The 24,449-nt window shown below is 41.4% G+C and overlaps 1 protein-coding gene across 4 annotated transcripts in view; it reads right to left on the reverse strand.

Moving 5' to 3' along the window:
• Nucleotides 1-24,181, reverse strand: part of INTS14 (integrator complex subunit 14) — a gene marked incomplete at both ends in the record, with an annotated part of 41,296 nt that extends 17,115 nt beyond the window's left edge. Inside the window, 6 exons of one of the 4 annotated variants that reach the window (XM_080692311.1) lie at nucleotides 3,485-3,577; nucleotides 6,090-6,232; nucleotides 9,855-9,973; nucleotides 11,556-11,711; nucleotides 17,424-17,531; nucleotides 23,960-24,181. In XM_080692311.1, the coding sequence (XP_080548437.1) occupies nucleotides 3,485-3,577; nucleotides 6,090-6,232; nucleotides 9,855-9,973; nucleotides 11,556-11,711; nucleotides 17,424-17,531; nucleotides 23,960-24,181 (841 nt within the window). The remainder of the gene's footprint in view (nucleotides 1-3,484; nucleotides 3,578-6,089; nucleotides 6,233-9,854; nucleotides 9,974-11,555; nucleotides 11,712-17,423; nucleotides 17,532-23,959) is intronic. The other 3 variants (XM_080692313.1, XM_080692314.1, XM_080692312.1) reach the window with 3 other exon arrangements.
• Nucleotides 24,182-24,449: the final 268 nt, after the last annotated feature.

Below are 24,449 nucleotides of genomic sequence, written 5' to 3' on the forward strand. Positions count from 1 at the left end.
ATTAGTGTGAAATATCCAGGACAGCAAATCAAGAGACAGAGAGGACGTTTGTTAGTGGCTACTGTGGTGGGGCTGAGGGAAAAGGGAGCAGGACTCCATTTTTGGGGATGGTGAAAGTTATTAAAAATGAGTGTGATGATGGTTCCACAACTCTGTAAATAAACTAAGAATCACTTAGTTACACACTTTAAATTGAGGAACCATATGGCTTATGAATTTATCTCTATAAAGATACTACACACACAAAAAAAAAAGTGTTTCCACAGTTCCAGTAGGAAGCTCAGTTAGATGCTATTTGGAAGTTTCAGGCACCTATCTAACCAAAACCAGATATAGCAATCTCAGATGTGTTCCACACTGACAGCTTTCACAAAACATATAGATATAATTCCCAAAGGTACACAATGATTACTCTATAAACTTATTTGTGTGTATGTGTGTGGGGGAGTTACTGGCGATTGAACACAGAGGTATTCTACCTCTGAGCTATACCCCAATCCTATATATAAATTTTTTTTGGGGGGGTGGTACTGGGGGTAGAACCCAGGGGCTTTTCTACCTCCAGGCTACACTCCCAAAACTATTTTATACTTTATTTGGAAACAGGGTCTCACTAAGTTGCTGAGAGCCTCACTAAGTAGCTGAGGCTGGCTTCGAACCTGTACAATCCTCCTGTCTCAGCCTCCCAAGTGCTGGGATTACAAGTGTGCACCACCATGCCCAGGTATATATTTTTGAAACAGGGCCTAAGTTGCTGAAGCTGTCATTAAACCTGTGGCCCTCCTACCTCAGCCTCCCAAGTCCTGGGATTACAGGTGTGGACCACCACACCCAGCTTCTTTTTCATGTGTGTGCATATAGCACTAGAGATTGAACCCAGGAGCATTCTACCTCTGAGCTATAACCCCAGCCCTGTTTTATTTTTTATTTTGAAATAGGGTCTCACGAAGTCGCAGAGGGCCTCACCAAGTTGCTGAGGCTGGCTGTGAACCTATGATCCTTCTGTCTCAGCCTCCCAAGTACTGGGATTACAGGTATGTGCCACCATACCTGGCTTCCATAAACTTCTTGACTAGACTCTCTAACTCCAGGTTCTCTGCTGACAGATGAATTTTTGCTACAATTAACTTCCCCACAGGAGTATCTGTCCGCTCATTTTTGTTTAATGACTTTACTTTGGGTGGGGGCTACTGGGGATTGAACCTAGGGGCTACATTCCCTGCCTTTTTATTTTGGTACTAGGAACTGAACATAGGGATGGTCTGCCTTCAGGTTATATACCCAACCCTTTTTATTTTTTTTATTTTGAAATAGGGTCTTACTATGTTGCTGAGGCTGGCCTTGAACCTGCAATTGTCTTAACCTTACAAGTACTGGAATTACAGGCAAGTACTCCCATGCCTGGCTTCATTTTTTATTTTAAAACAGGATCTGGCTAAATTGCTGAGGTTTAGGCTAACTTGCTGGGGTTGACTTCAAACCCACAATCCTCCTGTTTCAGTTTCCTAAGTACTGAGATTACAGGTATACACCACTACACCTTGCTTGACTTTCTATTTTATCTTTTTATTATTTATTTTTGTGCTGGGAATTGAACCCAGGGGTGTTCTGCCTGAGCCACACCCCCAGCCCTATTTTATTATTTTTTAAAATTTTGAAACAGGGCCTCACTAAGTTGTTGAGGCTGTCCTTGAACCTGCGATTCTCCTGTCTCAGCCTCTCAGTACTGGAATTACAAGTGTGCACCACCACGCCTGGCTGACTTTTTATTTTATTTTATTTTTTTTGGTGGTACTGGGGTTCCTGGAAGCCCTTCTACCTCCGGGCTACACTCCCAGACCTATTTTTACATTTTTATTTGGAAACAGAGTCTCCTAAGCCAGCGCGTGCAGCTGGCTTCGAACCTGCACGATCCTCCTGTCTCTGCCTCCCAAGCGCAGGGATTACAAGTGTGCGCCACCACGCCCGGCTGACTTTTTATTTTAATTAGGAAGAACTTGCCCTGTTAGCCTGCTATTCCACAGCCCTTACACCATGGCTCTGGTCCACAGAGAAGGGAATTTTTTCTTTCTGTTCTTCCCCTACATGAACAACTTCATTTTGCTCACTTTCTTTTGTGGAAATTATAGTTATGTAGCACTGCCTCTAGGACCTTGGAAGTAAGGCATGTCTTTGTGTGTCTGAGAACACAGGAGCACATCGAGGCTGTCTGTGAATGAAGACAAGGCTTTTCAACTGAGATGATCTGGACATTATCAGAATGTGACTGTTAACTCTGTAGGTAGAAACCTAACTATATACATTTCTTGGAGAGAGCTAATAAATATAAGGTAGACAGTTTAGAACAGAGAAAAGGAGAATTTAATCAGGTAGAAGCTAGCACACTCCAGAGAGGTGCTGAGTTTGGGGACATGACTCAGTTCCTAAAAAGGTACACTTTGCAGTAATGAGGCCTCACAAGAGGTTTATCCATTCATTCAATAGTATTTAATGAATATATACTATGTGCTTGCCACTAGCAGAACAAAACACAGATGTGTTCTTCCTTGATACAATATTTGACTTCTACATTTATCAAGCAACCTTTTTTCTGTGTGTGGTAATGGGGATTGAACCCAGGGAAATTCTACCACAGAGCTATGCCCCAGCCCTTTTATTTATTTTTGAGTCAGTTTGTACATGCTAGCTCAAACCTGTGATCCTACCATCTCAGTCTTTCAAGTACTGGAATCACAGGCATGCACCACTATGCCCAGCTTATAGAGCAACCGTGTGTGTGTGTGTGTGTGTGTGTGTGTGTGTGTGTGTGTGTGTGTGTGTGTTACTGGAGATTAAACACAGGAGCATTCTACCTCCAGCCCTTTTTATTTTTTGTTTAGAAAGGAGGTCTCGCTAGGTTGCTGAGAGTCTCACTAAATTGCTGAGGCTGTCTTGAGCCCACAGGCATGTGTCACTACATCCAGCATCAAGCAATCTTCTTTCTGGTAACAACTTTGGTTTTCTCAGCATGCTCCTATTAGGAAAGGCAGAGCCCTGGTTGAGAAATTAAACACTCTAATCTCTAATGAGGACTAATCACAAATTACTACATAGAAAATATGTCAAAAGGTTTCCCACAGTGTAAAGCAGCACAATTTCTTTTCTAAAATTCCTTTTTTTTTTTTTTGGTGGTACTGGGGATGGAACCCAGGGGCCCTCTACCTCTGGGCTACACTCCCAGACCTATTTTTATATTTTGTTTGGAGACAGGGTCTCTTAAGCCAGCTGAGGCTGGCTTTGAACCTGCATCATCCTCCTGTCTCAGCCTCCCAAGCGAGGGGATTACAAGCGTGTGCCACCATGCCCAGCTAAAATTCCATTTTCTAAAATCCATTTTGGCTAACTATTCCTTTCCTTTAGAGTCAGCAAAATGGGCTAACCTGTTATCTAACACATAACAGTAATGATGCTTCAGATCTATCAATGGTATAGAAAGAGAACTCACCTTTGTTAAGTGCTATAGGTAAGACCAGATGTCTGGAGAGAACTGGGGGACTTGAAATATCAGCTATATCAATAAATCCCACTATTTCCAAATCTGAAAGAAATCAGCATAGAATTAATTCATAATAGGGTGAAGTATATTATTTTTTACATATTTTATTTTTACAAACAACGTTTAGGTGGAAATTTAAAATACAATGACTGAAAAAATTATCAGATTTTTCTATGCATGACCCAGTTTGTATTTTAAGTAGCTCAGGAAATAATAATATTTCATTTAATAAACTTAAGTAATATGACAAATCAGGTAAATCTTATTTTTATGAGGCTATGCTGAATCCCTCTGTAGTCAGGGATATTCTGGTTATGGGGAGAAGAGGAGTTAAAATAATAATAATCGCCGGGCGTGGTGGCACACGCTTGTAAACCCCGCGCTTGGGAGGCGGAGACAGGAGGATCGCGCAGGTTCGAAGCCAGCCGTGCGCGCTGGCTTAGGAGACCCTGTTTCCAAAAATAAAAAAATTGGTCTGGAAGTGTAGCCCGGAGGTAGAAGGGCTTCCAGGAACCCCAGTACCACACAAAAAAAAAATAAATAAAAATAAAAATAATAATAATAATCATAATCATAATACTTTGGTTCAGCCTTCTTTGGAGAGTAAAGATACTTCATTAAAAACATTGCTCTGATGCCGGGCGTGGTGGCGCACGCTTGTAATCCCCGCGCTTGGGAGGCAGACAGGAGGATCGCGCAGGTTCGAAGCCAGCCGTGTGCGCTGGGTTAGGAGACCCTGTTTCCAAATAAAAATGTAAAAAATAGGTCTGGGAGTGTAGCCCGGAGGTAGAAGGGCTTCCAGGAACCCCAGTACCACCAAAAAAAAAAAAAAAAAAAAAAAAAACATTGCTCTGGCCAGGTATTTGAAAGGCTGAGAGAGGAGGATCACATGGTCAGCTGCGGTAACTTATAAAGGCTCTCTATCTTAGTGAGGCCCTGTTTCAAAATTTAAAAATAGTCAGGCATGGTGGCACACACATATAATCCCAGTACTTGGGAGGCTGGGACAGAGGGACTACAGATTCGTGACCAGCCTCAGCAAATAAATGAGTCCCCCTACAACTTATAAGACCTTGTTTCCAAATAAAGTAATAAAATAGGGCCAGGTATGGTGGTGCACTCTTGTAATCCCGGCACTTGGGAGGCTAGACAGGAGGATTGTGCAAGTTCGAAGCCAACCTCAGCTGCTTAGTGAGGCTCTCAGCAACTTAGTGAGGCCCTGTTTCCAAATAAAATATAAAATAGGTCTGAGAGTATAGCCCGGAGGTAGAAAGCCTCTGGGTTCTACCCCCAGTACCACCAAAAAAAAAAAAAAAAAGAAAAAAAAAAAGTAATAAAATAGGGATGGGGGTATAATTTGGAGGCAGAATGCCCCTGAGTTCCATCCCCAGTACCACAATTAATAAAGAGGTCTAGAGGTATAGCTCAGTGGTAGAATGCCCTTGGGTTTAACCCCCAGTACCCCCCGCCAAAAAAAAAAAAAGCAAAAAGGCTGCTCACAGCCCTTCATTCTAAAATTTCTATACCCCCTAAGATGAGTAAGTACTGCATATTTAAGTTTAATCATTTCTTGACTAGACAATTACCTACCAAGAATTTACTGTCAGACATTATACTAGGCATTGAGTCTGCAACAGTGACTAAAAGTGACGACAGCCATTCCTAAGAGGATTAACTCACTACTCAAGTTGTCTCCATCAATACAACTCCAGAGTCACAGAGTAAGAGGCATCAAGCTAAGTCTAGAGACAGTCCTTCATATGATCTTAGTAATGATGCTAATCAATCTTGGTATCACTATTAGGAAGTACCTCAGGATTTTTTGTGGAGGTACTGGTAATTGCACCCATGGGTATTCTACCTCTGAGTTATACCCCCAACCTTTTTTTTTATTTTTGGTTTTGAAACAGGGTCTCACTAGGTTGCTGTGAGCCTCGCTAATTTGCTGAGGATGGCCTTGAACCTGTGATTCTCCTGTCTAAGCCTCCCAAGTACTGGGATTATAGGCACGAGCCACCATACCGGGCTATCTTAAGGATTATTTTTGTGTGTGTTACTGGGGATGGAACCCCCAGGGGCATCCTACCTCCGAGTTACACCCCCAGGCCTATTTTTTATTTGTTATTTGGAAACAGGGTCTCACTGAGTTGCAAAGGGCCTCACTAAGTAGCTGAGGCTGTCTGCTCACTAAGTAGCTGAGGCTGTCTGCAAACCGTGATCCTCCTGTCTCAGCCTCCCAAATGCTAAGATTACAGGCATGTGTCACCACGCCCAGCCATCTTAAGGATTTTAATGGTGAATCTGGCCATGATTTCCAACTCCAGTAATTTGTGGTTGCAATGATACAGAGTAGGAGATAACTCATGACTTCACCATAGAAGACCAATGATCTACCACACATTCTCCAATCCAAAGTGCTGATGACAAAGGAATTGTAGAATCAGAATAACAATTCTTTTCAACCCTCCTAGACGGAGAAGAAAGTAAAAGTCACAAATTAGAAGAAAGTAAGGATAAGAGGAAAAGTAAGAAGAAAGTTTTATAAAAAGGTTACCTGTGTTAATGACTTTAGGGAGAGGATCAAGTTCTTCATCTACAACAAAAGGTTCTGGCCTGGGGAAGACTTGCACGTCAGCAGCGAGGTGGCCGCACTTGAGCATGGCATGGAAAGGCGTATATGCCACATCTATCAGTTTTCTAGAATATGATGAGTAATTATTTTAGGAAGAGTAATACAATACACAAAAAGTGATTTTTCAAGATTGAAAGTTTGTTTTCTCTTTGCATGCACTCCAAATTAAAATTAAATCTACCATCTGAGAAACAATACGATCTGATAGTGATCCATCTACAGCTACATAAATACATAGGTACATATGTATTTATGTAAATATTATGTTGTGTGAGGGGTGCTGGGGGTTGAATACAGGAGCACTGTACCACTGAGCTGCATTCCCAGACCTTTTTTTTTTTTTTTTGTGGTACTGGGAATAAAACCAGGGGGTTGGGTGGAGAGGCGTGTGTGTGTGCGCACGCACATGTTTAGCTGACCAGAGCCCTTCACCCCTTTTTCTCTAACACTGGCGACTGAACTCTTTGATGTACACCTCCAGGCCTGTTTTATTTTTATTGCGGTACTTGGGATGGAACCCAGGGCATTCTTCTTCTTTCTCTTTCTCCCCCCTTCCCTCCCTCTCTCTTTATTTAATATTTTTGTGGTACTGGGGATGGAACCCAGGGGCATTCTACCTTTGAGCTATACCCCCAGCCCTACTTTTTATTCTTTATTTGGAAACAAGGTCTCACTGAGTTACAAAGGGCCTCCCTCACTAAGTAGCTGAGGCTGTCTGTGAACCACAATCCTCCCGTCTCAGCCTCCCAAATGCTAGGATTACAAGCATGCACCACCACGCCCGGCTGAGGGAATTTTACTTCTGAGCCCTACTTTTTAATTCTTTATTTTGAAATAGGATCTCACTGGGTTGCAAAGGGCCTCACTAACTAAGCACCTGAGGCTATCTGTGAATCACTATCCTCCTGTCTCAGCCTCCCAAATGCTGCTGGGATTACAAGCGTGTACCACCATGCCCGGCTTAATTTTTTGAGACAAGGTCTTGCTTAGTTTTTGAGGCTGGCCTTGATCTTAAGATCCTTCTATCTCAGCCTCCTGATTGTAGGTGTGTGCCACCATGCCCAGCTACAAACTGGATTTTCTATATGTGTAGTACTGGGGATTGAAGCCAGGGGCATTCCACCTCCAAGCTATATCCCCCCTCAAACCTTTTTATTTTTGAAACAGGGTCTTGCTAAGTTGCTAAGGCTTGCTTTGAACATGTAATTCTCCTATCTCAGCCTTTCAAGAACTGGGATTATAGAAGCGCGCCCCTGCACTACTCTCCAGCCCTACATATCTATCTAAATCTACATAGTGTGTGTGAGGGTAGTGGGGATTTAATCCTGGAGCATTCTACCTCTGAGGTATACCCCCACCCCTATTTTATTCTTTCTCTGTGTGTGTGTGTGTGTGTGTGGTACTGGGGATGGAACCCAGGGGCATTCTACCTCTGAGCTGAATCCCCAGCCCTATTTTCTATTCTTTATTTTGAAACAGGGTCTCACTGAGTTGCAGAGGGCCTGCCTCACTAAGTCGCTGAGGCTGTCCATGAAACGTGACCCTCTTGTCTCAGCCTCCCAAATGCTGGGATTACAGCATGCCACCACACCCAGCTTATTATTTTTTATATGCTTTTTATTGGTGCATTACAGTCTCACATCATTTTTCTTTTATTTTGAAACAGGGTCTCACTAAGTTCTGGAGGGCCTCACTAAGTAGCTGAGGCTGGCCACGAACCTGCGATCCTCTGGTCTCAGTTTCCCAAGTACTGGGATTACAAGCATGCATATGTGTGCCACCATGCCTGGCTTTTTATTTTTAACAGAGTCTCACTAAATTGCTGAGGCTGACCTAAAACCTTTGATCCTCCTATCTTAGCCTTCTAAGTACTAGAATTACAAACATGCAACATTATACACAGATTTCAAACTGGTTTTGTTTTTTGTGTGTGTGTGTGTGTGTGTGTGTGTGTGTGTGTGTGTGTGTGTGTGTGTGTGTCACTGGGGATGGAACCCAGAGGCATTTTACCTCTGAGTTATACCCTTAGCCCTATTTTTTAATCTTTTTTTTTTTTGTGGTACTGGGGGTGGAACCCAGGGGCTTTCTACCTCCAGGCTATACGCCCAGACCTATTTTATACTTTATTTAGAAACAAAGTCTCACCAAGTTGTTGAGAGCCTCCCTAAGTAGCTGAGGCTGGCTTCGAACCTGTGCGATCCTCCTGTCTGTCTCCTAAGCGCGGGGATTACAAGTGTGCGCCACCACGCTCAGCTTAATGTTTATTTTGAAACAGGGTTCACTAAATTGTGGAGGGCCTCGCTAAGTAGCTGGGGCTGCTGCAAATCATGATCCTCCTGTCTCATCCTCCCAAGTACTAGGATTACAAATGTGCACCACCATGCCCAGCATCAAACTGATATTTCTGATGAGCTGATTTTTAGTGTGTGGTCTGATACTAGGGATGAAACCCAGGGGCCTTTTACCTCCGGGCTACACTCCCAGACTTATTTTATATTTTTTATTTGCAAACAGGGTCTCTTAAGCCAAGAGGTTGGCTTCGAACCTGTGCGATCCTCCTGTCTCAGCTTCCCAAGTGCGGGGATTACAAGCGTGCACCACCACATCCGGCTCCTATTTTATTTTTTAATTTTGAAACACGGTCTCACTAGGTTGATGAGAGTCTCACTACTTGCTGAGGCTGTCCTCAAACCTGCGATCCTCCTGTCTCAGCCTTCCACGTACTAGGATTACAGGTGTGCACTACCATGCCTGGCTCATGAGCTAATATTTTTAAAAAGCTCAAAAGGCAAATTAATCTTTGGAATCTGGCATTTGGAATTGCTGAATCATTGTAAGAAAGTCAATACCTATAGCCATTACAGATTTTATCATGCTTAATAAATCTTATTTTTTATTTTTTGTACTAGAGATTAAGTCCAGTGGCATCGTACCTCTGAACTACAATATCAGCCATTTGCATTTTCATTTTGAAACAGGATCTCCTAAGTTGCTAAAGGTCTAGCTAAACTACAGAGGCTGGCCTTAAACCTGCAATCCTCCTGTATCAGCCTCTCAAGTACTGGAATTACAGGAGTTATTACCATGCCCAGCTTCATTATGTTAAGTTAAAAGGAAGTAAATTTAGACAGGCTTGGGGCGCATACCTGTAATCCCAGTACTTGGGAGGATGAGACAGGAAAATTGCAGGTTTGAGAACAGCCTCAGCAAGTAGTGAGACTCTCATAAACCTAGTGAGATTCTGTCTCAAAATTAAAAAAAAGATAAAATTAACTGGGGGGTATAGCTCAGAGGAAGAATGCTCCTGGGTTCAATTCCTAGGACTAAAAGAAGAAAAGGGAGTAAACTTTAAAAAAATTACTACTTAAAATCATTTTATCTGAGAAATGGAGAAAATAAAATCATACAATTAAAAATAGTAAAAGGGATGTTCTTCCTGGATATGGAATGCAAAAAAGGTTTTTTTTTTTTTTTTTTTTTTTGTCGTACTGGGGTTCCTGGAAGCCCTTCTACCTCTGGGCTACACTCCCAGACCTATTTTCTGTATTTTTGAAACAGGGTCTCTTAAGCCAGCGCGGCTGGCCTCGATCCTCCTGCCTCTGCCTCCCAAGCACAGGGATTACAAGTGTGCGCCACCACACCCGGCAAAAAAGGTATTTTTAAAAACAACTTTAAGCATATACTCACCCAAACATAGACTGTACATTTTTCAAACACAGGGGTCCATCAATAGTAAAAATTTGCCCTTCGCCGTTGTTTAAGTCTATGAGACGTTCAAGGCATTCCAAAGAATCGGTGCTCTGAAGCTACACAGCAGAAGAGACAACCCCCGTTAAAGTGGCATGTATCACCAGATTACTCTTAGCACACTAAGGTCACAGCCATTATTATAACATGGCATTAAGTAAATGAAATGATTTTAACAGCCTATCTGAGAAAATAATGATGACAATTTGATTCAGGTCATCTAAGAGAAATGCTATATAAACTGACACCAATAGAGCTATTTCACTCATAACTAATTTTGCAAGATTCTCAGAGGAAGCTGGGCACGGTGGTGCAAGCCTGTAATCTCAGTATTTGGGAGGCTGAGACAGGAGGATCATAGGTTCGAGGACAGCCTCAGCAAGTAGTGAGACTGTCATCAACCTAGCAAGACCCTGTCCGCCCCCCCCAAAAAAAACCCAAAAACCAAACACCAAATAGGGCTGAAGTAGTAACTTGGAGAGTGTGAGGTGTGTGTGTGACTAGACATTGAACCCGGGGCATTCTGCCTCTGATCTACACCCCTACTCCTATTTTATTCTTTATTTTGAGACAGAGCCTTGCTAAGTTGCTACGGCTGGCTTTGAGCCTGTGATCCTTCTTTCTCCGCTTCCCAAGTACTAAGATTACAGGCATGTGCCACCATGCCGGGCCACAGTTAGCATTTATACTGCATCTTTCCTCCAAAATATTTCTAACGTCTTTTGGCAAGAGCAATCATTTATATTTTACAGAGAGAATAAAAAGAGGTAACTTCCTCATATAAATGGGAAATCCAAGAAGTAATGTTTAATAAAACATACCATCACAGTAATGTTACCTTACCAAAAAATCAAAATTACATCTCTGTCAGCATTTTTGGTAGGATAAATATAAGAATTCCTTAGTAGGGGAAATAACTAACATAAAAAAAAAAAATCTTAGAGCCGGGGTAAAAGAGTTCAATTCCCAGTACCTAAAAAAAAAAAATAAATAAAATAAAATAAAATAAAATAAAATAAAATAATCTCCCTTTTGACCAGCTTCTAGTAATAGACCAAAATGACAAACACAAAGGGGAGAGAGGAGAGGGAGGCACTGATACACATTTCCTCTTAGAAACATGGGGTTGTTCCTTTGGCCATGTATATGCACATCTACAAGAAGGGTGGGAAATGGTGCTGCTCAAAAAGGAATGCTTCCCAAACGGTACCACAGAGGGATCTACCGTGTTCCCAGCATGCTGCTGGCGTTGTTGTAGACAAGCAAGTTAAGGGCAAGGTTTTTTTTGTTTTGGTACTAGGGATGGAACCCAGGGGCATTCTACCTCCGAGCTACACCCCCAGCCCTATATTTTATTCTTTATTTTGAAACCGGGTCTCACTGAGTTGCAGAGGGCCTCACTAAGTAGCTGAGGCTGTCCATGAATTGCGATCCTCCGGTCTCAGCCTCCCAAATGCTGGGATTACAAGCGTGCACCACCACGCCCAGCTTAAGGGCAAGATTCTTGCAGTACAAAGTTAGAGCATATACAATAAAGAATATATTAAATATACTAATATAAAGAATAAGTAATGTATTAAAATATTAAGAGCCCTAAAATTTACCTAATCAAGCTGAAAAGAACTTAATAAAAGGTATTACCTCCTCCAAATTTGCCATGCACATGATATATAACTTCGATGGGAAAGGAAAAGGTAGTGGGAACCTGTTGCTCTCACTTCTCTGGTTGTGAGTAGCTAAGGAATGTCGCAGCGACCCTCTACCAATGCCAAGACAGCCATCAGTCACCAGAACAACCTGGGTGCAAATAGAGACAGAGTTTGTACATTAAATTGCATATTTAAGTAGTAATTCCATTAAAACAAACAAAACAACAAAAGTAATTTCATTTAGCAACTTTTTCATTTCTCAAAAGGGACACGGAGAAAGTTTGTGGGGTGATAGAAATGTTCTATGTATTAAATATAGTAGTGGTCACATAGGCATACACATCTGATAAAATTCAGTAAACTGTATTTAAAATGTATGCATTTTACTCCATTTTATTCAATTATTCAATTATTTATTTATTTATTTGGTGGTACTGGGGTTCCTGGAAACCATTCTACCTCTGGGCTACACTTCGAGACCTATTTTTTATATTATTTTTATTTGGAAACAGGGTCTCTTAAGCCAGTGAGGCTGGCTTTGAACCTGCGCGATCCTCCTGTCTCCGCCTCCCAAGCATGGGGATTACAAGTGTACACCACCACGCCCAGCCTTGATTAATTTTTTTAAAAGCTTAACTCTGAAAACTTAAAGAAAAAATGCTCAACTTCATTTAATTGTATCAAAACCAGAACTCCAACTCTTAGGTCTCATTTAGTTGCAAAGGGCCTCACTAAGTAGCTGAGGCTATCCGTAAACTGTGACCCTCCCATCTCAGCCTCCCAAATGCTGGGATTACAAGTGTGCGCCACCATGCCCAGCTGCCACTTTATTATTTATTTATTTATTTAGTGGTACTGGGGGTGGAACCCAGGGACTTTCTACTTCTGGGCTATACTCCCAGATCTATTTTTTATATTTTATTTGGAAACAGGGTTTCACTAGGTTGCTGAGAGCCTCACTAAGTAGCTGAGGCTGGCTCCGAACCTGTGTGATCCTCCTGTCTCAGCCTCCCGAGTGCGGGGATTACAAGCATGTGCCACCATGCCCAGCTGCCACTTTATTTTTATTTATTTATTTTTTGGTGGCACTGGGGATGGGACCAGGGGCCTTCTACCTCTGGGCTACACTCCCAGACCTATTTTATATTTTATTTGGAAACAGGGTCTCTTAAGCCAGCTGAGGCTGGCTTCGAACCTGCGTAATCACCCTGTCTCAGCTTCCCAAGTGCGGGGATTACAAGCGTGTGCCCCCACACCCGGCTGCCACTTTATTTTTAAAGATGACAATTCTATCTCTGGACAGTTAAAATACATAAATAACATATTTATACTGCCAAGATATCCTGCTGCCTCGGCATCTATGTGTTGAGACCCCACTCCACATAGTTAATCGGCAACAAGCCCCGAGAAGGAGGTGTCGTCTCTGGCCAAAGTACCCCCCACTTTTAGATACCCTTCATGACTTTTATTCCTTTTAACTTTCTACACGAATTGCTCCAGTGATGTGAGATCAGGACTATGAAATTGAGTCCGTGAAAATAAACTCTCTAATAATTTGTCTAAACGTCCTTGGCTCTGCTCAATAATAATGAGAAACTGGCCAGAATTCAGGTACTGTGATAAGCACCCCAGCTGCAGCAATCACAAATGGCCTCCGACCCTCATCCCTATCCATTAACTCCGACAAAGTAGCTCAGTTCAAAGTAACTGTTTACCCTTGAAATCCTGCCTAGAGACAGAGAAAAACCTTGTGTGTGACCTTAAAGCAATTTAGTTGATAAACAACTTAGCTGCCCAAATACAATAGACCCAAAGAAAAAGACTGTTGACTGACCGCATAGTTAGAAATGAATATGACAAAATAAAGGACAGACGTTCTAAATATATATGTATGAAGGAAAGGAAATACCGTAAGAGTAAGAAAAGCATTTTTGCATGAAGAAGAGCTTATCATAAGAAAGTCCCAACTGGGAAAGGAAGGAATTAGAAAGTTAGAAGCAGGCTGCAGAGAGTTTGTGACAGGGAAGTGGATTATTAAAGATGAGTAGGCTTTTAATAGGCTTGTTGTCTAAAGAAGAGTGCTCAGCAGTTAAGGAAATACATCTGACAATTAGAACTAAGAACCTTGTGGTGTTGTTTGTGGTATTTTGTCTGCCAAACTGTGTTGTGAGTATGCTTAAGCTTTCAGACTTAGAAGATAAGGTACCAACACCTGAAGAAACTCCATCACATCCACCTGAATCACCACATTTCCCCACACTTGCTATATGAACTGAGCCCAAAAAGATGAAAAAGTTCCAGGAAAAGTTAAAGAAGATTCCCCGAGAAGCTCCCAAGCCTTGACTATTCTGGGAGGCTGCCACCTGGAACTGCTTATCTGCAAGACCTTGGAGAGGAACAGGAGTTAATTCTTCGAGGGCCAACAGCCAGCTGAAAGACACCCACCCCCCCTTTTTCTTAACTTTACTGGTAAAGGGTATAAATTTCTTGGGGTTTTTGTAATAAAGTGTCATTGGCTCAAGAAGCCTTTGTCCATCTCAGGTTCTTTCTAAAGCGTCGTACCTAAAAACTTAAGGAATTCATAGAGGGGAAAGAACCGCTGCATATAAGATTCTGCAGAACCTCACCTGCCTTTTGCCCCATCTTTCTGAGGATTTGACCGGGAGCGGACAGTAACGACCCGACTGAGCTTAGTCCGTGACATTATACAGGATATTTAACCAGAAGGGTATAAGACCATTAATAATATATACTTAATGAACCTGTAATTTGAAAAACCAAATAAAGTATACCAACCATAGATGGTAGCTGCCCAAACCATTTTCATTTTCCTAGTGCTTCAGGGCAACCCTGTGAGCAGGGTGGACTTCTCAGGCATCCCAATGGGGATCACTTTTGTCCTCCTTAGCCCAGTCTAGTAACTTGGTAATAATAAGCCATTAAGGCAGTGTAGCTGGTATCACGTGAAATAACAAGATTGGCCTTTCCTTCTAGAGCCCGAGAATGCTTAATGGAGGTCCCCTGGAGGGATCTCATCTTTGGGGAAGGCATCAATAGACTACAAGGCAATTCTTTTTCTAGGTACCCAAAATCGCTACAAAGATTTACTTCTGTCACTTGCTTTTTCTGATACTGTATGACAATGAAATATTTCAATATGTCATGTGCTGTGATTTACTCAGCTAATGAAGATACAGTCCAGTTGTCTAAAATCTTGAAAAATTCTACATATAAACAAACTTGCTAATATATGGTTATTGACCACCACCTCTAGTACAGTGTTTTAGATCTGATCATTTAGCAAGTCTTAGTAGATTTAGGTCCAGTCCCTTGCCTTTGGGGTAAGGTGACTCTCAAAGTCAGATTCTTTCATTCTTTCTTTTGTTCTTCTTTTCTTTTAGTAGTACTGTAGATCGAACCCAGGGATATTTTACCCCTGAGCTACACCTCCAGCCCTATTTGATTCTTTATTTTGAAATAGGGTCTCACTAAGTTGCAGAGGGCCTAAGTTGCTAAGGCTGGCTGTGAACCTGAGATCCACCTGTCTCAGCCTCCCAGGCACTGCACTATCACAAGCGTGCACTAGCATGTTTGGCTTTAGAGATTTTTTTTCTTTCAAATAAAGACATCAAAAGGCAGAAGTCTGGATGGTGCACAAGGTCTGATTTTTAAATTTTTTTTCTAAGACCACCTAACAAATGAAAGTGAGCTACCTGCTGGCTACCAATTCAGAAGATAATGACAAGATTTCATTTATTCGGTATACTGTTAGAAATTAGATATTACACTTGTATGGATTTACCAAAATAAATAATGCCTATAAAGTATAGTGCCAAGCTTTTAAAACTAATTCTGAAAGGAACTGATCAAAAGGCATTTGTTGAGGTGGGTACAGTGGTGTTTACTTGTAATCCCAGTATTTGGGAGGCTGAGACAAGGAGGATCATAGGTTCACAGACAGCCTCCGCTATTTAGTGAGGCCCTTTGCAACTCAGTGAGACCTTGTTTCAAAATAAATAAAAAATAGGGCTGGGAGTGTAGCTTAGAAGTAGAATACCCCTTGGTTCAATTCTCAGGACAAGAAAAAAAAGAAAAAAAAGAAAGAAGCAAGGGAGGGAAGGAGGGGTAAAGGAAAGGGGAAGGGAAATGAGAGAGGGAGGGAGGAAGGGAAAAGAAAAGAAAGAAAAAAGTATTTACTGGCTTCTTTATCAAGTATCCACTAAAGTGATTCAATTTAACCTTTTAGTAATAGCTCAGGGTCAAGCTGGAGTGGCACATACTTGCAATCCCAGCATTTGGGAGGCTGAGACAGGAGGACCATGGTTCAAGGACAGCCTCAGCTATTTAGTGAGGCCCTTTGCAACTCAGTGATATCCTGTTTCAAAATAAAGAATATACAATAGGGCTGGGGGCGTTGCTTGGAGTTAGAATGCCCCTGTGTTCCATCCCTAGTATCACAAATAATAAAATAAAATAATAATAATAAAATAAGGCTGGGGATGTATGGGGTGTAGCTCAGAGGTAGAATGCCATTGGGTTCAACACCCAGCACAAAAAAAGAAAAATTTTTAAAATTACATGTAGTAAAACTGATCCTTTTTAGAATACAGTTTCAACAACTGCATTGTTATGCAACCATCTCCACAATCTACATAAAGAGTAGCTCCAAGACTTCCTATAGTCCCTCCTACTGTGTGTGTGTGTGTGTGTGTGTGTGTGTGTGTGTGTGTGTGTGTTACAGGGGATTGAACCCAGGGGCATTCTACCAGGGCCACATCCCCAACTCTATTTTATTTTTATTTTGAAACAGGGTCACACTAAGTTACGGAGGGCCTAAGTTGCTGAGGCTGGCCTTGAACCTGCAATTGTCCTGTCAGCCTCTCAAGTACTGGAACTATAGGTGTGCCACACCATATCTGGCTTTCTCTCCTATTTCTTTGAAACAATCCTTTTTATCTCTCCCAAGTAATCACAATCTTATTTTTAATTAAAAAATAAACATCAGTGGCACCACTGATACTGAGGAATCCTGTTTTTGAGCCTATAATAAACAGTCGTATACCAGAGACCAGCAAACTATGCCCCATAAATGAAGTCTAGTCCACTGGCTGGCACTGAGGCAAGTTTTATTTGAACACAGCAAAACACCGGTTATCTCTGACTTTCATGCCATAACAGCACAGTTGAATAATTTTAACAGCATAAAAAAGAAGTTTGTCCATTCCTGTTGCAGACTGTTACAATTTTCCTTTTAGTAGTATTTGCTTTCTCCTTCTAACTATGCTACTACTTCTCAAAATACCTGCTTGTAGCAAACTTCCAATTCTCTTTTCCTGCTGCTATTCTGCTCTAATTGAAGGGACCTATTGTGGACTCTATGTAAAGAGCAACAGATTCGATGACATTTATATTCCTAACTTTCTGGATAACTCAGAGAATTGAGATGGTTAAATGTTTGCTAAAATAAATGCTACATGAGATAATGAAGATAGACTATACTGTACTAATGTTTATAATCCTATCACTCAAAATTATAATCACCCCTTCCAGGGAGCGTAGTTCTAAAATTCCACTGGGAGCTCTTTGTCTTTTATACAAACAGTATTAGTTTGCAGTAAGTCAATTTACTAGGAGGATGCTTTCCTTAAGGCAAAGTTTTGCTGTTTTTTGAGCACAGCTGTGATTTAGATTAGTGTGATGTGATTAGAGTGATTTAATACCTTCCTTAAGAAAGACATCAACAGTATAAAATGTAGTGTGTACAAATCACAATGCATGCTGCGTTACAGCCCAAAGATTAAAGTACCAAGGTGGTTAAAGCTTTGAACTTAGTAGGAATATGAGAAAAATTGATCATTACCTGGCAAGGAATTGCACCACCCCACTCTTGCTGAACGATATTGCAAACACCAACTAATGCAGACTCCAAGCAGGTTTTGTCATAGTCGTCCATATTACTTAACGCTTCCTTATTGAATAAAAAACAAAATTGGTCATTATTCTTCAGTTTTGTGTGTGTGTGTGTGTGTGTGTGTGTGTGTGTGTGTATGTGTGGTATTGGGGGTGAAAGCCAGGGGCTTTCCTTCCTCTAGGCTATACTCCCAGACCTATTTTATACTTTATTTGGAAACAGAGTCTAAGTTGCTGAGAGCCTCACTAAGTAGCTGAGGCTGGCTTCGAACCTGTGTGATCCTCCTGTCTCAGCCTCCCAGTGCTGGGATTACAAGAGTGCACCACCACACCGGTCTGTTCTTTATTTTTTTGAAACAGGGCCTCACCAAGTAGCTGAGTCTATCTGCAAACTGCGATCCTCCAGTCTCAGCCTTCCGAATGCTGGGATTACAAGCTTGCACCACCATGCCCAGCTAATTTGTTGTTAATTTTTAATAAACCATTTAATGTGTGAATGTTATGTGGGGGACTTTTGAGTTTCAAGGTTGTTTTGTTTTGCGGTACTGAGGATGGAACCCAGGGGCATTCTACCAGTGAGCTATATCCCCAGCCCTATTTTTTATTCTTTATTTTGAAACAGGGTCTCACTGAGAACAAAGGGCCTCACTAAGTAGCTGAGGATGTCCTTAAACCGCCACCCTCCTGTCTCAGCCTTCCAAATGCTGGGATTACAACCATGTGCACCTGGCAATGAGGCTCTTAAAGAAAAACAGACTTTCTCAACTTAAATAAATTTCTCAATTTAAATAAAGGATAATTGCCGAGACCACCTGCTTCCTCTCGGCATCTGCATTGAGCGATGACCTCCCACGTAGCTAATTGGCAAAAAAAAAAAGCCCCAAGAGAGGGTGTCGTCTCTGGCCAAAGTACTCCCCCCACTTTTAGATATTCTTTCATAACTATTATTCTTTTGGTAATGATTCATTTTAACTCTCCACACGAATTGCTCCGGTGGTGTAAGATCAGGACTGTGAGAGAAACTGAGTCAGTGGAAAATAAACTTTCTGGTAATTTGTCTAAGCCTCTAAACGTCCTCGGCTTTGTTCATATAGTAATAAAATCTAGTTAGAATTCAGATGCAGTGGCAGCATTCCCGTTACAGCAATTACAAAACGCGGATTTCCCCTCTATCTCTGACTTTCATTAACACACAGTAAAAGCATTAAGTTAACTGAAACCATTAGCCCTAAAGGAGAGGCAACCAATAACTGTTTATCCTTGCGATCCTGCCTAGATACAGAGAAGATAAACTTTATGAGCAGCTAATACTGCCCAATACAATAGAGCTGAAGGCTAGGAAGATTCTTAACCTTTACACCCAGTATGAGCGCTGCCCGAGACAGGGAGGCACCACGTGGCCAAGAAATGAATATGTCAGAACAAAGGACAGATATAATAAATGTGTATGTGTAAAAGAAAGGAAATATGGCGAGAATAAGAAAGGATTCTTGTATGAAGAAGAGCTTATAAGATTGTCCCAAATGGGAAAGAAAGGAATTAGAAAGATTAAAAGCAGGTTGCAGAAGGATTGTGGTGTGGAAATGGATTGTTAAAAGAGGAATAGGTTCCTAATAAGCCTATCGTTTGAGGAAAAGTGTTCAGCAGCTAAGGAAATACATCTGACAACTAAATCTAAAAACTTCATGGTATTTTTTTGGTGTTTATCAGCCAAACTGTGTTGTGAGTTTGCTTAAGCTTTCAGAATTTAGAAGACAAGGCAGGATGACACCTGGGAGAATTCTATCACATCCACCTGGATCGCCACATCTCCCCATGCCTGCCATATGGACTAAGCCCTAAAGATGGAAAGTTCCAAAAAAGTTAAAGAAGATTCCATGAGAGGCCTCCAAACCCTGGGCGTGCCGTTTCTTCTGGAATTTGCCCTTCGCAAGGGCAGCTGGATCTGCTGCGGGATCCGAAGAAGATTCTGAACTAATCTCTTGAATGCCGGACTAACTTTTTTTTACCTTGATTATTGATTTATGGTGATTACTCTCCTTTCTTTTTTTTACTATTAATCCCACTGAAGGATATAAATTTTCTGGGTTCTTGTAATAAAATGTCAATAGCTCAAGAAGCTTTTGTCCATGTCAGATTCTTTCCAGAAGCGCCATAAATAGGAACTTAAAGAAATTTATTTCCTAGAGGGGAAAGAATTGCTGCAGACAAGCGGCTGCAGAACGGCACCCTAATCCTTCGCCCATCTTTTCTGAGATTATTTGATCGTGAGTGGACTCACGGCAATTTCGATTGAGCAGTCTGCGGCAGATAATTGCTCGGCATGGTGGCACACACTTGTAATCTCAGCATTTGGGAGGCTTAGACAGGAGGATCCCGGTTCATGGCCAGCCTCAGATACTTAGTGAGGCCCTTTGCAACTCAGTGAGACCCTGTTTCAAAATAAAGAATAAAAAGTAAGGCTGGATGTATAGCTCAGAGGTAGAATGCTCCTGGATTCCATCCCCAGTACCGCAAAAATAAATAATAAGCTTTTATTCCATCCTCTTGTTATAGCTGACAGTAGACAGTCCCCCAAGTTTAGACTTTTATAAGTGGACCTTGAAGAAATATATTAAAATGAGAAAGACATGGTAGCCCATGCCTGTAATTCCAGTACTTGAGAGGCTGAGACCGAAGGACTGCAGGTTCGAGGACAGTCTCAGTAATTTAGTGAGTCTCAGCAACCTATATACAGACTGTTTCAAAACAAGAAATAAAAAGGTCTGGAGGTACAGCTTGGAGGTGGAAAGCCCCAAGTTCAATCCCCAACTCCACAAAAATAAAGAAATGACAAACACATCACGGAAAGAATAAAACTGACCGAATATAAACTACATCCTAAACACCATTCTAGGCATTTTACAGGTACTTAATTATCACAACATTATTAATCCTATATTTTTTTTGTGAGTGTATTTGTGTGCTATTGGGAATTGAACGCAAGGTCTCACACATGCTAGGCAAATGCTCTACCACCGAGTTATATCCCCATCCTTTTTTTTGAGATAGGAGCTCACTAAGTTGCCCAGGCTAGCCTCAAACTTTCAGTCCTCCTGCCTCAGCCTCCTGAGTACCTGGAATTACAGGCATGTACTACCACATCCAGCTTAATGTGACTTTTAAAGGAGTAATCTAGGGCATGGAAAGATTAAGTAGCATTGCCAGGTTTCTTGACTAGAGGTGAAAGAACCTAGATGTGAACTCAAGCATCTCACTGCAGGGTTCTGCTTAGCCATTACTCCACATTCCTTATATAGCAAGTCTCGAAATTTCCTAACTGCTGAATATTGGAAATCCTTAACTTACTCCTTTATAAGAAAGCCAGTACATGCGGGATGCCATGGCACACACCTGAAATCCCAGCTACTCAGGATACTGAGGCAGGAAAATCATGAGTTCAATACCAGGCTGCACAACATAGTCTGATGAAAGAAAGAGAGGGAGGGAGGGACAAAGGGAGAAAAGAAAGCAGTGCAGTTATTTTTTAAAAAAAGGTTTTTTTGAATCTCTTACAAAATGTGTGAGTTGGAAGCCGGGTGTGGTGGTGTATGCTTGTAATACTAGGATTAGGGGGGTGGAGAGCAGAGGATCACTGTTCACAGATGGCCTCAGCTACTCAGCGAGGCCCTTTCGCAACTCAGTGAGACTGTTTCAAAAAAAAAAAAAAAAAACTGAAAAATAGGGCTGGGGGTGTAGCTTGGAGGTACAATGCTCCTGGGTTCTAGTACCGCAATAAATAAATAAATAAATAAATAAATAAATAAATAAATAAATATGTGTGAGTTGGGCATGGGCATGGTGGTGTATGCTTGTAATTCTAGTACTTGGGAGGCTGAAACAGGAGAATTGCAGGTTTGAGGACAGCCTCAGTAAATAGACTTTCATAAACCTAGCAAGACCCTGTTTCACAATAAAAATAAAATAGAGCTGGAGATGTAGCTTGGAGGTTAAATGCCCGAGTTCAATTCCCAGTGGCACACACATTAAACAAAAGTGCGAATGATGTGAGAGTATAATGCACCAATAAAAATAAAAAAATAAAGTTTTGGTTATATCAGAAAAAAAAAAAGTGTGATAAGCCAGGCACAGTAGTAGTAGTAGTAGGTAGTCCTAGTACCTTAGAGACTGAAGGATAAGTTTGAGCCAGCCTCAATAACTTAGGGAGGCCCTCAACTAAGTAAGGCCTGCAACTTAGTAAGACCCTGTTTCAGAATAAAAAATAAAATAGGGCTAGGGGTGTAGCTCAGAGGTAGAATGCCTGTGGCTTTAATCCCCACTACCACCAGCTGAAAAAGGAGGACTGCATGGTCAAGAACAGCCTCAGCAAGTAGTGAAACTCTAATTAACCTAGTGAGATCTTGTTTCAAAATAAAAATAAAATAGGAATGGGGGCGTAGCTCGAAGTTGTACAAATGCCCCTATATTCAATTTCCCGTACCACATACACACACACAAAAAAGTGAAATAATAAATGCCTTAATGAAAATTTATTATTTATATTAAAAAAAATCCAAACTATGGAGCCTGGCGTGGTGGCGCACTCTTCTAATCCCAGCACTTGGGAGGCTGAGACAGGAGGATCACACAGGTTCGAAGCCAGCCTCAGCTACTTAGTGAGGCTCTCAGCAACTGGGTGAGACCCTCTTTCCAAATAAGGTATAAAATAGATCTGGGATGGCTGGATGTGGTGGCGCACGCTTGTAATCCCTGAGCTGGGAGGTGGAGACAGGAGGATAGCACAGGTTCGAAGCCAGCCATGCTGGCTTAGGAGACCCTGTTTCCAAATAAAAAAAAGTATAAAATAGGTCTGGAAGTCTAGCCCGGAGGCAGAAGGGTTTCCAGAAACCCCAGTATTACAAAAAAAAAAAAAAAAAAAAAAAAAAAAAAAGATCTGGAGTATAGCCCGGAGGTAGAAAAGCCCTGGGTTTCCACCCCCAGTACCACAAAAAATAAATAAATAATTTAAATATCCAAACTATGTTGATCCTGGATTTCTATATTGTCTAACAATTGTTAAACTGTTCAGTTTAATTCCACAAGCATTGACTGTTCACTCTGGGGAAGGCACTATGCTGAGCACTGTTGGAAATATTAATGACTGAGACATGTCAGAAAGTAAATTCTCTGGCATACTTCAGAAAACACATTTGGAAGACAGTATCTATTGTTCAAGGTTTAAAAATTCTAATTTCTTGAATCTATAAATGAAAGTTAGAATGGGTACAGTGGCATGCTCCTGTAATCCAAGAACTTGGGAGACTAAGACAGGAGGATTCCAAGTTTGAGACCAGCCTCAGCAATTTAGTGAGACCCTGTTTCAAAAATAAAAAATAGTAAGGATTGAAGGTAGAGCTTGGAGATAGAATGTCTCTAGGTTCAATCCCCAATACCACCACCACACCACTACCAACAACAAGAAAAACCAAAACCAAAGATAGTTTGTGGAGAGTAAATATCATTTGAAATTACTCTATAATAAGGGCTGTTCTTATACGGATTAATTTTTCATTTCAAATTCTGTAGGAAGTTAGAAAAAAAAGTAGCATTAGCTGAGTGGTGCACACCTATGATCCTAGAACTTGGGAGATTGACACAGGAAGATCACAAGTCCAAGCCTTGGCAACTTTGTGAAATCTTGTTTCAAAATAAGTAAAAAGGGCTTGAGCGACAGGTGTGGTAGCACAGGCTTCTAATCCCAGCATTTGGGAGGCTGAGACAGGAGGATCCAGGTTCGTGACCAGCCTCAGACACTTAGTGAGGCCCTTTGCAACTCAGTGAGACCCTGTTTCAAAATAAAGAATAAGCCGGGTGTGGTGGGGCACGCTTGCAATCCCAGCATTTGGTAGACTGAGACAGGAGGATCGCGGTTCGAGGACAGCTTTAGCTACTTGTGAGACCCTTTGCAACTCAGTGAGACCCTGTTTCAAAGTAAAAATACAAAATGGAGCTGGGAGTGTAGCTTGGAGGTAGAATGCCCCTGGGTTCCATCCCCAGTACCACAAAGTGTGTGTGGGGGGTTGGGGCTATAACTCACAGGTAGAATGCCCATGTGTTCAATCCTGAGTATCACACATGAAGGAAGGGAAGGAGAGAGGATGGAGGGACAAAGGGATGAACACTACTGAAGCTGAATTTTAGGGAACAGAGCATCGTATCCTAAGATGCTCACCTTTCAGAGAATTCTAGACTCCAAGAGAAGAAACAACTCTCACCCCCCTCTCATAGCGCCACCAAAGAAAGGTATAAGATCTACTGGTCGTGAATCCTGTTTTATAGCTACACAAATTATGTACCCATACTCTTAATATTAAATAATTTCAAATTCTAAAAATATAGTGAAATATTACAATACCGTTTTCCTCCCAATAATTTTAGGCTTTGTCCATATTCTAATAATAATTAAAATTATTAAAATTATCTTAATAACTTATTTCTTTTCAATACCTGTAGGGTGTTATAATCTCTTGTGAAGGGGACCATCAGTTCCCAAAGTGATGAAAAAACCACCAAGGCTGTAAATTCAAGCTTGTAATTTGTGGCCATGTGTTCAAATAGCATCGTCAAACCGTGGGCTGCTAGGTGCTTACGTTGATATTCCTCAGACCCTTCAACAGACACAGGTCGGGTCATGGAAAGGGATACGTCCATTACCACTACTGTAGGCATGATGAAAATGATCCCAGTGTTCCCAGCCAGAATGCAAACAGACGGCTACAAATAGAAAAACGCTGCGGAAAATAAAAAGGGTTTACATGTCATAAAAAGATAAAAAAAATCACCATAACTTATCAGAAATAAGTGGAGGTAAGCCTATGGAAAGAGAGGTGAGGGCAATAAACAGAATTTGGGAAGAAGGAAGCAGCTTAATTCACTATGTGGACCACTCCTAAATGGTCATAAATCAAGGCCCACTTTCTGTATTTCCAATGCATAA

The sequence above is a fragment of the Muscardinus avellanarius genome, assembly GCF_963383645.1.
Source record: "Muscardinus avellanarius genome assembly, chromosome: 3".
Lineage (NCBI taxonomy): Eukaryota > Metazoa > Chordata > Mammalia > Rodentia > Gliridae > Muscardinus > Muscardinus avellanarius.